This window comes from Sciurus vulgaris, assembly GCF_902686455.1.
Source record: "Sciurus vulgaris genome assembly, chromosome: 3".
Taxonomy (NCBI): domain Eukaryota; kingdom Metazoa; phylum Chordata; class Mammalia; order Rodentia; family Sciuridae; genus Sciurus; species Sciurus vulgaris.
Genome location: NC_136463.1, coordinates 175034519 through 175050487, shown reverse-complemented (window position 1 = coordinate 175050487; position 15969 = coordinate 175034519). Strand labels below are relative to the sequence as shown.

Below are 15969 nucleotides of genomic sequence, written 5' to 3'. Positions count from 1 at the left end.
TGTTAAAAAATAAATAAAGTGGGGGTGGGGGAGGGTGAAAAATCGCTTCTGTTTCTGGATCTGCCAACCGTTCCCTTCCTACACGTTGTAGGACGAGACAATCTCTCACACCTTCCGCAGGTGTATGGGGAAATAGGTTTGCCAGGTCTGATAAACATCTGCCCAATGAACCGAGGGCACGTTTGCCCTGCAGATTCAGGAAAGCAGAGCCCCCGCCTGGAGTTCCTGGAGCAGGGAGCTGCAGGTGGGAAATCTGCGCGCTGGCGGCCCAGGCGCTCCGGGGCTGCGGACCCTCACCGGTGCACTGGCGCGAGCCCAGGTGCTTCTGCACCTGCTGCGCTCGGCGAGGCGGGGGCGGGGAAAGCTGTGAGGGGGCGGGCGGAGCAGGAGGAAGGAAAAGAAAAGAGGAGGAGGGAGAGAGGCGGGAGGGAAGAAGGAGGAGCACGAGAGGAGGAAGGGGAAGAGGAAGAGGAGAGAGGGATGGGGGAGGAGTGAGACGACCAGGGAGAAGAAGGGGAGGAGCGGGAGGGCAGGAGCGCGGCCGCGCGGGGAGGAGTCTGCAAACTTTCTGTTCAAGGGCATTGTGGGAAGCAGCCATGGTCTGAGGCAGGCGCCTCACCTGTCAGCCGCGCGGGCTCCTGCGCTCCGCTCCGGCCCTCGGGTCCTTCGCGCTCTGTGCTTCCGGGACAGGGGCGGTGGCGGCCGGGTCACCATGGTGAGTGCCAGTGAGCCGTGTCGCGGCGCTGACCCGGGGGCGTGCGCGCTCCCGGGAGGCACCTGCGGCGCCAGGGCCGGGCGCAAGTCCGAAAGGGGGTGGGGGCCGTGCACTGTCAGGGTCCCCTGGCAGCGCGCGCCAGGGGTCTAGAGTCCTGGGCGATGAGGACGCGCCGGGACCCCTGCCCAGGATCCCCGCGGCAACCGCGCTCCGCCGCTTCATTCATTCGATCCACCTTTGCTGAGCGCTTCGTGTATGCGGGGCACGGTGCTGAGCACTGGGGATGTCGCGGGGGACCATGTGGCTCGCCTGCTCTCAGGGAGCTTACTTTCTAGGAGGAGGATACGAAGGGAAGGAGACGTGTAATAAGCAAAGTAAGATAACTTCCGAGAGTAAGGAAGTTATCGAGCACTACCGGGTGGAGACGCAACTTTTGATTCAGCAAAGGCCTCTTCGAGGAGGTGACGTTTTGGCCGCTGAGGTCCTGGAGGGGCGCTTCAGATGGAAGCATTCGCGACCGCAATCCTAGCTTGCGGGAAAGAGAGGAAACCTTCGCCTGTTGCAGAAGTGGGCAGGGCCAGATAAGAAGGGTCCTTATACACCAAAGTTAAGTTTTGGTTTTTGTTCCAGCCGAGTACAGAAACTTTGGGAGCATTTTAGCAAGAAAAGTGACCTTATCTGCTCTATGCTTATATCCCTTTGGCCATTGGTGGGGAACGGACTGGTGTGTGTGTGTGTTGCGGGGAGGCAACTTGGAAGCTGGGAGATCTGTTACGGTGCTGCGTGTGAGGGACCAGATGTCCTGCCCTGGGTGCAGCGGTCTGAACTGAGCAGCCCCACTTCCCCAAGTGAACACACTTTCCAAATCTCTGGAGGAGAATTGACCTGCATGCCCCGCTGTGGGCTCAAGTGGCCCATCATAGGTAGGAACAGGTGGCCATGGTGTTAAGCAAGTTGATTGACAAGGAGAGCTGTGGAGTGCCGACTAGATGCTTCTTCCTAGGAGAGGCTTGGTAGCACACACTGAAGGCATCGTTTTGCTTGTTGTTTCCCTGCAAATAACAACAGGATGCGGAAAAGGGGACTGTAAATAATGAAGCAGCTCTCTTGGCTTGCTCAAGTTTCCAAGGAACAAGGTAACTGTGAGCCCAGCTCATTTGCCTAATGAAGGGTGGAATTAGGCCCTGAGTTTCTGAATAGTTAAAAACCATTTCCATCCTGTAGGTTGGAACAGGGTCTGTGAGGAAAGGACCCTGGGTTCTAGACAACACCTGGTAGGAGTTCAACTTTTCCTTTCTGATGTCATATGATGAATTGATCAGAAACGTGGGAAGTTTCTCCAGCTTTTCCACCAGGTCTTCCAAATGGGAACTATTGTTATTGAGCACTTATAATAAACCATTAAAAACCAAGCAGAATGCCCAACTCTTACCTTCATGGTCTCACTCCATCCTTACAGTGACCAAATGAGACTCTGCAGTTGACCTGCTCTGAGCTGTTCTTGCAGTGTGACCTTACAGAATTCTTTGGTCTCTCTCTGTCTCTGCTTGCTCCTTTGTGCAATGGGAATAACAATTGCTTCAAACTGATAAGGTAGGGGTACTCTAAATGTGGCCTGGGAACCCCTAGAAGTCCCCAAGACTTTTTCTGGAGGTCTGCAAGCTCAAAGTCACTTTTGCAATAACACTAAGCTATTAATTTGACTTTTTATTCTCATTTTCACAAGACTATAGTGAAGCTTTGAGCCTACAAGACCTGAAATAGTATAATAATCAAATGCAGAGGCAGAGAGGCGAGTCCTACTGTCTTTATTAGGTTAGACATTAGGGAACCTCACAGAAATGAAACAAAATGTCATTCTTTTCTTTCTTTAATTTTTTTTACTTTGAAAAATATATTTTTAGACCTTTATTTGGTTCATTGATATTTATATGTGGTGCTGAGAATCGAGCCCAGTGGCTCACACGGGCTAGGCAAGGGCTCTACCACTGAGCCACAACCCCAGCTCCAGAAAATATTCTTATTGGCTGTTAAAAATGTTATTTATATTAATGTGTGATATGATTATTATTATTTTAAATGAATTAATAAATACCTAATTTTTTTCTATCTTAATTTCTACTACAGTGAATAGCAAAGGATATAACCTACACACACAGAACCATCTTTGGGGTTCTCGGTTTTTAAGCATGTCCAAGACATTTCATAATCACTGTCATGGATACGTGACAGGAACCATGAGTCAGTGCTCCTGAAAGGACTTGGAGCACCTTTGCCCATTCCAAGTGCTTAGAGCGACTAACTCCCATGCCATGACGGTCACCGGTGGGAAGGAACAAGCTGCCCCCCGCTGGCACTCAGCAACTCTAGTGCTCAACCCTCTTGGTTGAGGGTCAGTTTGTGACCCCTCTGTCTCTGTGCTTGGCTCCTGGTTCCTGGCTCTGGCTGGCTGTTTTGCTCTGAAGCTGGAAGATGCTTTCTGAAGGTGATTCTGGATTCCATGTGCCAGCCTCCCTGGTTTCATAGCTCCTGAACGTTGGGGCAGGGTCCTGTTTGCACCTGGATCGAACAGTTTAAATCAGCTGTGAACGTTATCTTGCTTTTGTTTTAGAAATCTCTAACTTGGAAAACAAGGTTAGGCCTCTTGTGCTTCAGGAATCCCATGGGCTCTGAGCCCAGGGTGGTAAGACTTTACTGTTGAATGGTGGACAATGTTGTTGGAGGAAGGAGGATGTTGTTGTCGTTGTCATATTTCCTTTAAGAAGATAGGTGTGAAGAATGATAGGGTGACGATTGAAAGGCTTTGGGGACACCCTTAATAAAAATGCAAGTGGATTTTGATTTATGCTGGGCACATACTTCTGAAAAGTCGAGGTGACTTTTAAAGCCACATGGTGAACAAAGCAGGGGACTCAACCCACTGAAAGAAACCCCAAAGGCCTTTGGAAATACACACAATCATCTTTTTGTGTTGCAAATCCAGTTCAACTTCAGAAGGTATGTTATTTATATAAAGTGAGACAGACTTATGCTGAAATATTTGAGGATTTTTGGGTTTTAAATCTGACTTGAAAGAGAGAACTCGCCAACTGAACTGGGAAGCCATCTCTTCATTAGAATTCATATTAGTTTGAAACAGCACACGTGCGCACTTCTGAATCTGATGAAGAATCCTTTGCCCTGCTAGTTGTGATCTCACCGTGGATACGCAACTAGGAAAGGTTTGAGGGAGTTGCAGAGAGGGAGGGTGGAGACCCTGCCATGCACCCTCCCCCAGTAAATCAACTTCTTTGACGCTTAAATGAATTGTATTAAGCATGGAGTTATTCTGGCAATTTAAATTCCAATTTGAGGGTGAAGGAGTCTATTAGAGTCATGAGTGCTGTCCTCCTGGGAGGCTTGGTCTGGTTGCTGGACAGTGGTTAGGGTGGGGTGGAGGGCTGTGGAGTGGGGGAGAGAAGTGACCTTTGTGGGTTCAGCTGTGCTGAGGGCTTCCCACACCTGGCCCCTGTCACCGGTCTCCAGCCCCATGAGGCTCCTATGGACTCCGCTCAGGATTGTTACTTCTGCGTTCATGTGATGCCCATCACTTTTTTGTGTTGGGGGGAATACTGTCGACTGCCACCACCCCTATACCGGGGTTTCCCAACAGCAGCTGGAAGGTTGATGCATTGTTTGCTGTGCTGTATCATCAATGTCTGTTTTTTGGGGGTCCCATGAAGTTTTTCATTATGGGTTAAAACATAATGGGTAATATCCCTGCCCCCCTAAAACTCCTTTAAGAATCCCCTGACATAAGCACTTCTTGACATGAATCATTTCTTCAATTTTATTTTCCTGTTACTATAACCAGAATTCCCTCCGGAGACCAGAAACTTCACTGTCTTTCCTGGGACCAGTCCCAGGACATCAGAGAATCTCCCTTTCTGGATTATCTTGTTCTTCTCTGATACTTTTTCCTGGTGGAATTCTCAGTTTTTCCTTAAGTATACTAGCCACTGACCCAGGAAATCTCCCTTTTTACAGTTTGAAGCCCCTGGAACCCGTAATGTAAAAGAATATACGTAGATAACAGAGGCAAATGGCCCTAAAATTCTCTCTAGCTAGCACCCTGACTATGTAGAGAAATGTGTTTCTTGGGCGACTGCTAAAATGGGAAAATTCAGTGTCAGCAGTCAGGGAGTCCCCACTGATTATTTGAGTTAGAAATTGAATGACTGCCCTTAACTACTACGAGGAAGCTGGCCTTTGAAAAATCTCTGTCAAAGGCCCAAGTTTGTGAACTTGCTAATGGGTGGAGCTGGGGTCTGACCCTGCTCTCTGCAAATAGTTTCCGAAAATAGCCTGAAGGAAAATAAATTGATCACTCATTATTCTTCCAGTGTGATGAGGCATGGGCCGGAAGTACGTTCATTCAAGAGTAAGGACATTAGGGAGTCTACAGTTTACTGGCCTTGCTGCATCTTCTCTACCTGGATTTCTGCACTGGTAAGATATCATATACGTGGAAGTTCAGTAGACACTTAAGTGCTAAAAGAGTCTTCCTCCTACACTGGGGACCTCAAAGAGGAGGTACTAAGACCATGATTTGAAAACTGGGGTGCCCATGCCCTTTATGTGCTCATCCTCATAGAAGGGGGATGTCAAGGGATAAACCTGAGTCATCCTTGGAGCATTTTTGGATTTGAAAGAAAATATCTTTGCATTAAAACACAAGTATATTTGGGTTCATGATGCAAAATTCACACATGCATACTTTAAAGCCCTAAGATGGAGCTTGCTTACAGGTGGCTTCTCAAGTCACATTGCAGGTCTCCTGAGGCTACCTGCCTTTCCTGATGTTATTTGGATAGATGAATTGAAAAGACAGTGTCGTAAGTCAAGGGAAAGCAACCTTCCCTGAAAAAGGCCAGTTGGTCATATTTTAGGCTTTGTAGACCCCATAGACTGTCACTCCTACTCAGCTCAGGTTGTAGAATGAAGCAGCCAGGGACAGGGTGCAGTGGGCGAGGCTGGGTTTTAACAAAACTTTACGTCCAACAAGTGGAGGGCCAGATCTGCCCTATAAGTTGGTTGATGCCTATTCCAGGCAATTTTACTAACTCATTCATTTGCATATTATACAAATTGGGTACCCGTCCCATTCCATGATGGGCAGGACTGGCTACATTATTTGCAGTGCCCAGCACAAAATGAAAACATAAAGTTCTTTATTTGAAAGTTTATGGGGAAAAATAAAAGTTTATGGGAATTTCAAGACAGTGGCACTGGAGCATTAAACCAAGTGCCAGATCCTTCTGAATGCAGGCCTCTGGGCAATGCTCGGAACCCTGGGTCCACAGAATCCGACCCTGGGTCTAGACCTCAGAGAGGGCACTGCAGAAGCCCAGCACCCCACCTCCTGGAGCCCACGTTCTTGGCGGGAAGTTCTGTGAGCTCCGACTGTTTTAGATCACTCACTCACGCAGAAGAGGAATTTACTCTTGGGCATTGTTTGAAGCAAGACAAGAGCACTGTCTTGCTTTTACTCCAGGGAAGTTGCAGATGTTTTGAGGCAGTGGGGTGGGGAATGGGGCTGGCTTTGGTAGCTACTTAAGGCCCTGTCCCATTTCTGGTCCAAGGAAGTGAGGCCATTCTTTCAACTGCTTTCCTGGCCCTTGGTCACTTCCTGAGCCAGCTGTGACTGGGAAGAACTCAAAAGCCATACCTATGTCCTGGTTTCAGATTGGCAGCTCTGCTGGATGCCTTGTAATGTCGTGTCCTTGTGAGGTGCACCCTGGGTCAGGGGATCAAGGCCTCTCCAGCCCCTCCTGGCTTACCTGGTTCAACCAGGTGTTGGACCATTTGTCTGCTTAAGATTCTGTGCATTTTTTTCACTACTGGTATAAAATAAGGAGATGTAAACTGAAAACTGAATGTAAACTAAAAACTTCCAGAATGATTTACAAGAAGGCAGTTCTTTTGGGGAAGAGCTGTAGGTATCTGATGTGTAAAAGGATTCATGTTAAAATCGTGTATTCTTTTCTGCATTTTACTTTTTTTCTGTGTACATATAATGCACTAAAAATTATGTGAAAAGACTTGTGTGTGTGTGTGTGTGTGTGTGTGTGGGTGGGTGGGGTGGGGTTGGAACCCAGGGCTTTGTGTATGCTAGGCAGGCATCCTACCACTGAAATATACCCCAGACTAAAAAATAACTTTTAAAGTAATGTCATTTATATTATTTCTCCAGTAAAACAGTTTCGTTTTCGCCTGTGCTTTGTAACTTCTTAGGCCTCAGTGTGTCTGGAATTGAGATGGAAGCAGAAGTGACCCTTTGAAAACACACACACACATGGGCACATATACATACATGTGCATATACATGCACACTGTTCTGGTATGTATATGATGTGTCCCCCCCATAACTCCTGTGTTAGTGCAGGAATATTCAGAGGCGAAACGATTGGATTGTGAAAGCTGTAACTCATCAGTCCATCCTAGTTTGAATGGACTGACATGGTGGCCACTGTAGGCACGTGGGGCATGGCTGGAGGAGGTGGGTCACTGGGGGAGTACCCTGGAAGGGTGCAGGTTCCCTCTGCCACACTTTTCTCCCATGATACGCTGTTTCATCTTGGATCCAGAGCAATGGAGTTGGCCATCTATTGACTGAAATGTCAGGTACCATGAACCAAAATAAACTGTTCCTCTTCTCAGTTGCTCTTGTCAGGTATTTTGGCCACAGTGATGCAAAGGCTGACTAAAACAGAAATTCACACTGAGAAGTGGGGTCACTGCTGTGATGAACCCAACCATATCCTTCAGAAGCCTTTGGAAATGGTCTGTGGGAGGACTTTGGAAAAGTTTAGAGATTCAAGCTGGAAAATCTTTAAAATGTTGCAAGGAGAGCTTAAGGGGCAATTATGGTGGGCACTCAGAAGACCAGAATGCAGACAGAGAAGACTGTACTTAGTGAGGTTTCAGAGGGAAACGAGGACTCTGTTGGGAACTGGTCAGTAGAGGCATTCAGGTTATATTCTGGCAAAGAACATGGCCACATCTTGCCCATCTTCTGAGACGTTGTGAGAGGTTGAATTTAAAAGCTAGTTTATTTAGCTGAGGGAATTTCAGTCAGTGGCGTGTACATCGCAGCAGGTTTTCACCATGTTTGCTGTGAGAGTTGGGAGCAGAGAACAGCTAAAGGGTAATAAAAACTTGCAGTTGGACCAGAAAAGTACTTATAGAACTGGGGCCAAGGAAGGTAAGTACTCCTTAACAGATCATAGCTGCTGAAGAGAGGTGGAGTACTTCCACAAAGAGACAATAGGAAAGATGGCTTGAGGGCATCTTAGTAATTAGCAAAATCATACTCACTATAGGCTCCAAGGGTCTAAAAGGGGAAATTCCTTAAAGAAGTTATCATGGGAGTACCTGGCTTGCACAAGGGGAGGTCTAGGAAGTTGTTTCACCATGCTTAGCACCCCAAGTACTCAGAGACCCCTGGGGCCAGGATTCCAGGGACCTAGCTATTAAGTGAGCTGGCAGCAGACCTTGGCTTCATTCAAATGTGATGGTTCTGCAGGAAAGCAGGATGCTGGAGTTAGCTGGTCATGGAACTTTCCACCAAGATTCTAAAGACCACCTAAGAGGCCAGGCATGGTGTAGTAAGGTCAGAAGGCCTGTGGGCTGCCCCTGAAAGGGAAGTTCCCTCAGTTGTGAGGGTGAGTCAAAGCTGGAATGGAGACCGAGGAATTAAGAGATGACAGTAACATGGACTGTCTGCTGAGAAAAGCTGCTGGCTGTGGAAGAGCAGAGCTAAACGGGAGGTCATGTGGGCTGCAACCAGCAAGGCCAAAGGGACTGGGCTGCTCAAGCCCTTCGGAAAGCACACTGCATGGCCATGTGTCCTCGATGCAGTATGAGGGGTTGTTGGGGGGAGTTATGGGAGCTGTGTGCCCCACTGGATGTCAAACCTGTTTTGGTCTTATCAGTTCTTTCTCTGCCCCCATTCCTCCCTTTTGGAACGGGAATGTTTACTCTGTGCCACTGTATATTGGATACATGTAACTTGCTTTTGAGTTTTACAGGGGCTTACACCCAAGAATTTGCCTTGAGCCTCAGAGGAGACTTTGGACGTGGACTTTTGGGTGGTGCTGAGACTGTTAAGACACAGGACAGTTGGAGATGAACTAAATGCATTTTGCATCGGGAGATGGACATGAGTTTTGGGGGGGGTCAGGGACAGAATGTTGTGGTTTGGATATGAGGTGTCCCCCTGGGCACCTGTGTTAATACAGGACTGTTCAGAGGTGAAATGGTTGGATTGTGAGATCTATAACCTAATCAGTCCTTCCTACTTTGAATGGACTGACTGGGTGGTAACAGCAGGCAGTTGGACTAGGTGGGTGGAGTGTGGCTGGAGGAGGTGGGTCACTGGGGTGTGCCATGGAGGGGGCATCTTCCCTGCAGCCCTCCCTCCGTCTGCTTCCTGGCTGCCATGAGGTGAGCAGCTTCCCTCCACTGCACCCTTCCATCGAATTGTTCTGTCTCACCTTGGGGCCAGAGTAATGGACTTTGCTGTCTGTGGACTGAGATCTCTCAAACCATGAACCCCCCCACCAAAAAAAATATCTTTTTCTCCTCTAAGTTGTTCTTGTTGGGTACTTTGGTCATAGGAACACAAAAGCTGACTAAAACACACACACACACCAACACACACAGAGATACACATATACACATACAGCTACACACATATGGACTAGCTAGGTAGCTACCTGTGTACCTTGGGCTCTTGGCCAGAATTGTAGGACTCTGGAATGTACTTTGCCATCTACATGAGAATCAAGAATATAGGGGGAGAGAAAATATAAATGACCCATTTTATTACTTCAATGACTCTGAAAAGAGACTTTGGTAATGAGGTGAAATGATATTTCTTTTTGCTTCACAGGACTAAAATGTAGAGATAAATACTTGTCAGGTCACTGGGGTTGGCTCTTCTGTGTTCGGTAGACAATGAACATGTCTACAAAATTAAGAAGTCATGCTCTGAGGAAGTCGGGAAGGACCTGTTAGACCTGGTGGTAGATTCAGATTATCATGGGGTTAATCTGCTTCAAAATTCAGTGTTTGCTGCTTACCCCCAGCCTTTTTCTCCCAGAAAATCAGGACAGCCAATTGTTAATATGCAGCCAGAGCACAGGGGACTCGGATGAAATTAATACTTCCCTTAAGATAGTGGGGATTCCAGTGGTGGCAGAACATGCTGTCAGAAGAGGCATTTCCCTGTGCAGATGTTTTGTTAAGCATTTCCAGGAAAGTGGCAGGCAGGGTATCCGGCTTTTCATGATACTGCACCTGTTCCCCTCTAAAGGAGGGTAAAGGTGCCATGAAGTGGAGAGGGTAATGCAGTGAGAGACAGGGTCTCACTAAGTTGCTGAGGGCCTTGCTCAGATGTTGAGACCGACCTTGAACTTGAGAACCTCCTGCCTCAGCCTTCAGAGTCACTAGGACTACAGGAGTGCACCACCAAGCCTGGCTAGGAACAATCCTTAAGATGGCCCTCATACCCCCTGAGAAATTTATTTGAATAGATGAAAAAGCAAGATATAAACTGCAAATATTAGTGTGGTGGGGAAAAATAAGGGTTCCAACGACATCCCTTTTTTGAAAAAAAGCATGTGATTCAAAACTTGGTGTGTAGCCCTCCTCTTCTTTCTTGTGTAATACAGGTATTTACCTTCAGTTTCTTTACTAAGAAGGCACATCCTCAATTCCAAGTCCACTGTGTTTGAGTCCTGCCTTTCAAAACCCATTCAGTCCCATGACTTCAGAACCTTAAGAATGCAGATAAGCTAGTGTGCGTCAACAATCTTTGCAAAAAATTAAAGGAATCACAGAGGCTTGGAAACCTCATGAGGCTGGCGTGCCTCTCAGAGATCCCTGAGCTGTGTTGGTGGTAAACTCGGAAAGGGCATGGTGGGTGCACCATTGCCGCCCCATAACAAATCTTGTTTACAACTGAAGGCCTCTTTGTCAAGGTATAAAATCCCAGGGGACAAGTTCTTAATGAGTGCCGAGTAGGCTGAAGTAGGAAGAAAATGAAAGTTCTTAATAAACCCTGAAGTGGTCATTACCGTGCAATGTTGAGTTTAGCATAGTAAGCATAGCATCTTGAATAGAGTTCAGAAAATTTACATTAAGAAACATCAAATTTGGTCCCAAGATCTTAATATTTTATTCAGTTTCAAAGTCCTACTGAAAATTGCCTGAAACTTCTGCCTCCTATTTCTAGGTATGCTTTTTCTCCTTAGATGATTTGAAATCAAACAAAAGACTAGTCTGCCTCTCAGAGAACTCTGGAAGAAATCCAACCAGAGCACATTGACTGCAGGAAAAAAAATTAAGTAGCTAATAGGTATTGTTGATATGTGCAAAACTGATTATTCTGTCTAGGGAAAATGCGAAGTGGAGAAACACTACATTTGTCCATATTTGGGTTCTTAACTGAGGTGGTTATTGGGGAAGAAATGCCCACAGTGTGAGATCCATCGCTTGATGACAAGAGATTCCTTGTAACATGGAGGAGAAATTTATCACATGCATTGCAAAACTAGACTAGTATAAGAGTGGAAAATTAAGGACAAAGTGTGTCATTGAAATTGTGTAATTGCAGGAATTCAGTGGATGTTGAGAAGATGGGAGGGACTCAAGGGAGAGATGGGCCTTGGGCTGAATCTAGAAGGTTGAGGTGGCCCTGCCTTTGGCTTCTCAGAAGAGTGTGTGGGCATGAGAGTCAGATATGTGTGTGAGTGGGGAGGGGGAGAACATAGAGAAATGGAGTGACGCTTAAGAAAATGTGATTCCTAGAGGAGAGCTGGGTGAGAACACCACGCCCAACTGTTTCCTAATGGACGTGCCCACCTCCGCCTGGTTCCCTCCTCCTCTAACCCCGCCCTCCAGCCCATGAAATTCTTTATCCAGTTTTATCAGGGAGTGCCATTTCACAATGGATTTTCCAGATAACTAAAAAGAATAGCGTTAAAACATTTTAGAGTTTAAATACATAAATATTAAACGTTTGGGAAAATGGGTTAAAAGTCGCTTGAACCTTGTGCATGGTCAGATAGGGGCTAACTTCAGTCCCCCATGGGGTTCTGGGACTGGCATCGCCCTCTGGGCAGACAGGGTGTGATGCTGCGACACTGCAGGCATGTTTAGGGGTCGGTGTGTCTGTGTGTACCTTGTGCTCCTGGGCATTGGTTCCTGTGGCCTCTGCCTCCAGCACCCAACATGCTGGTCCCCAGTTCTCTTCCTCCACCACTTCCATATGTGTCTCTGAGAAGGGGGGAATATATATTTTTAAATTTTCCTATTATTTAAATTGGCAAATAAAAATGGTTTATATTTCTGAAGTACCACATGGTGTTTTAGTATAGGTGTACATTGCAGAATGGCTGAATTACACTCAGTAACATGTATTACCTTGCATATTTATGTGTGTGTGTGTGTGTGTGTGTGTGTGTGTGTGTGTGTGGTGAGAACACTTTAAATCTACTATTTTTTAAAAAAAATATTCTTAGTTTTAGATGAACACAATACCTTTATTTTATGTATTTATTTTCATGTGGTGCTGAGGATTGAACCCAGTGCCTCACAAATGCCAGGCAAGTGCTCACCACTGAGCTACAGCCCCAGCTTAAATCTACTCTTCTAGCAATTTTGAAGCATACATTATCATTAACTGCAGTTGCTGTTCTGCACAATAAATTTCTTAAACTTACTCCTTCTAACTGAAGTTTTTATCAGTTGACCAACATTTCCCAAATTTTACCCCCCTCCTCCCACCCCAGATAAACATTATGCTACCTTTCTGATTCTGTGACTTCATCATTTTTAGATAGATAAGTGGGCTCATCTGGAATTTGTCTTTCTGTGCTTGGTTTATTTCCTTTAATATAATGTCTTTGCATATGTTGCTACAATGACAGAATTTTCTCCCCCCACTCCCTCTTCTCCTCCATCTTTGGGGACTGAATCCAGGGCAGTCTACCACTGAGCCTAGCTCCAGCCCTTGTTAAATTTTATTTTGAGACAGCCTCATTAAGTTGCTTCTGAGACTGGCCTTAAACTTGTGATCCTCCAGCCTCAGCCTCCCAAGTAGCTGGGATTACCAGCCTCCACCCACTGGGCTCAGCTCTCTTTTTTAAAGACTGAATGATTTTCCATTGTGCATATATACCACATTTTCTTTAGGCAACCACTGATGGACACGAAGCTGGTTTTGTAATTTGGAGGTTGTGAAGAGCGCTGCGGGGGTCATGGGAGTGCAGAGGTCTCTTCAGCACATGGACTTCCTTTCCTTGGGGTATATACCCAGTGATGGGATTGCTGCATCAGACAGTGGTTTTATTTTTTTTAATTTTTGGTACTCAGGATTGAACCCAGGGGCACTCAACCACTGAGCCACATCCGCAGCCCTTTTTATATTTATAGACAGGGTCTCGATAAGTTGCTTAGAGCCTCGTTAAATTGCTGAGGCTGGCTTTGAATTCTTGATCCTCCTGCTTTAGCCTCACAAGCTGCTGGGATTACAGGTATGTACCCCTGTGCCCAGATGTTGTATTTTGAATATTGTTTCTTTTCCATAATGGCTGTACTAATTTACATTCCTAGCAATAGTGTATCAGAAATTCCTTTTCTCTAAATCTTTGCTAATAACATTTCTTAACTTTTTGTCTTTCTGGTAGTAGTCTTTATAACAGGTATGAAGTGATTTCTCCTTGTGATTTTTAACTTGTGTTTCCATGGTGACAAGTGATGTTGAGCATCTTTTTCATGTAGTTGTTATCCATGTGCATGTCTTTTGAGAAATGTCTGTTCAAGTACTTTGCACATTTTTCCATCTGGATATTTGTTTTCTTGCTATTGAGTTGTCTGAGTTCGTTATAGATGTTAGATATTAACCCCTTCTCATGTATGGTTTGCAAGTATTTTCTCCCATTTCATGGGTGGTGTCTTAACTCTGTTGATTGTTTCCTTTGCTGTGCAGAAGCTTTTTAGTTGATGGAAGAGTGGAGCTGATTTTGCCAGCAACCTAAGAGAACATCAATAGAAAGGAGCATTGGCTGGGCCAGATGGCTAGGCTGGAAGACAGGGACCCAGGTTCTGAACTACTTTTCCGCAGGTCATTCTGCCAACCCAGGACCTATCCTTGGCTGGCCAGTGAGGAGAACTTGGGCCTGAGATATAATCTTAAAAATCCTTTCTGGCTCTCACAGTCTGTTATCAGCTACAAGAAAAGAACAACATGCCTCTCCAAGCCTAACGTAGGTGATTTTCTGAATGGGTCAGAATCAGAAGCAAGGCTGGCCCCATGTGAGACTGATCATTCCTGTGTCCTTGTGTGGCTGCTTCTCAGAGGCTTGGCGGGTCTGTGCAGCGTGTGGTGGGATTTCTAAGTCTGCGGGGTACGAACTTTGTAGCCAACACAGAGCGCATCCAGCTGTGCGTGGAGGCTGTGCCTTGCTCACCAACAGGTGCGTGTGTCTGGGAGACATAGTAAGCACAGTAAGCAGTTTTGGCTTCAGGAGGTGAAGTGTCAAAGCAGAGCCCTACCGTTTTGTTTTAGATACACACTAATTGAATACCTAGCAGAACTGGAGGTTAGCAGAACAAAGTTAGCAAAACCGATCGTGCCTCTGTGCCTGCCGGGAGGGACAGCATCTGTGAACAGAGCAGCTCCTATGCCGTCCTCAACAGCAGTCTCACGGACATCAAAATCGAAGGTGTGGTCAAGGGGAAATGTTGAGAGGGTCCTAAAAGGATGTTACAGATTTACAGATTTGGGTTAGTAAGGGTCACGTTTCAGATGCGGGGAGCCAGACTGGGACAGTGAAATGGATCTAGCAAGATGTGTCTGAGGGCTGCAAACAGGTCGGCCTGGCCTGTGTGGGAAGGAGTTTGGGAGACCCCCCTGCCCACCCACCACCGTAAAAAAAAAAAAAAAAAAAAAAAAAAAAGAGAGAGAGAGAAACTCTGGACACCTAGACTCAGGATAAAGCAAAATCATTTTGTGGATGTTGATTGACAGGAAAGTTTTTCTTGTCATTTTTCTGGAGGGTTGTCCAGAAAGCTTGACAGTTTCTTTTTTCCATTTCAGAATCTCCATTTCATAGTATAGAACAGGAATAATGTGATAGGTACCACTTGGGACAAATACCTGAACTAAATCTTTGCCCTTCTGTGGTTTTCTGGATGGTAGGGACATAGATAGATGTCACTGAGTTGAAGTTCCAAGTGGAGTTTAAGATTTTTATGTCTCTTTTTGGTTATATTAGATGAGTTAAGCAATCGCATCCATACCCTAGAGGAACTTGAAGCCATCTTTGCCTGTGGCCATTATGAAAGAAAATTCAGACAATAAATACATAGGGCACAGCTGTGTGTCGGCCCATGCCTATTTAAGAATGCAATGTTTTAAAACATAATGAACTGCAAGTGAAAACTTCAACTCCAGTGCCTTGTATAAAGCATTTGAAAAAGGACCTTTATCCTATGACAATTGCAAGATAAATAACTTTCAGTCTGAGAAACAATTTTTTTTTTTTTTTTTTTTGGTTACAGAGAATTAAACCCAAGGGCACCTTACCAGTGAGTTATATCCTCAGCCCTTTTTATTTTTTATTTTGAGACAGGGTCATGCTGAGCTGGTGGGGGTCTTGCTAAGTTGCTCAGGCTGCCTTTGAACTTGCGATCCTCCCCTGCCTCAGTCTCCAGAATCACTGGGATTACAGAGTGCTCCACTGTGCCTGGCTTAAAAGAGAAACTTCTTAAACCTTGAATAATGGGCTTGTCTAACTTATTAGTAAATTGATATCAAAAGTGTCTTTTAAATTCTGATAGTAATTTTTGGAGAAACTAGCTCAGCAAACATTATGCCAATAAGATTTGCATTAGTGTAATCTTTTATGCATATATATCAATTTCAGGTTTAAAACCTTGATATTTTAAAGACCACACTAAGTCTTTCTAACAAGAGTTACATCAAGCAGAATAAATAAGAAAATGAACCTTTTCAAATGTTTGCAGCATGAGTGTTTTGTGTGTGCGCGCGCGCGCACGCGTGTGTCTGTGTGTGTGCTGGGGGAGTGAACCCTGAACAATGCTAGGCAAGGACTCTACCACTGAGCTCCAACCCCAGCCCTTTTTACTTTGAGCCAGGATCTTGCTAAGTTGCCGTTGAACTTGCAATCCTCCTGCCTTGACCTCCC

At 45.7% G+C, this 15969-nt stretch overlaps 1 protein-coding gene across 4 annotated transcripts in view; it reads left to right on the top strand.

Annotated features, from left to right (window-relative positions):
• Positions 1 to 452: 452 nt before the first annotated feature.
• AP1S3 (adaptor related protein complex 1 subunit sigma 3) overlaps positions 453 to 15969 on the top strand; it is a 56288-nt gene continuing 40771 nt past the window's right edge. For 2 of the 4 annotated variants that reach the window (XM_079134824.1, XM_079134822.1), the window contains exons 1-2: positions 470 to 715; positions 5098 to 5203. In XM_079134824.1, coding sequence (XP_078990950.1) covers positions 5102 to 5203 — 102 coding nt within the window. In that variant the 5' untranslated portion in view covers positions 470 to 715; positions 5098 to 5101. Of the gene's footprint in view, positions 716 to 5097; positions 5204 to 15969 lie in introns of all 4 variants that reach the window. The other 2 variants (XM_079134821.1, XM_079134823.1) reach the window with 2 other exon arrangements.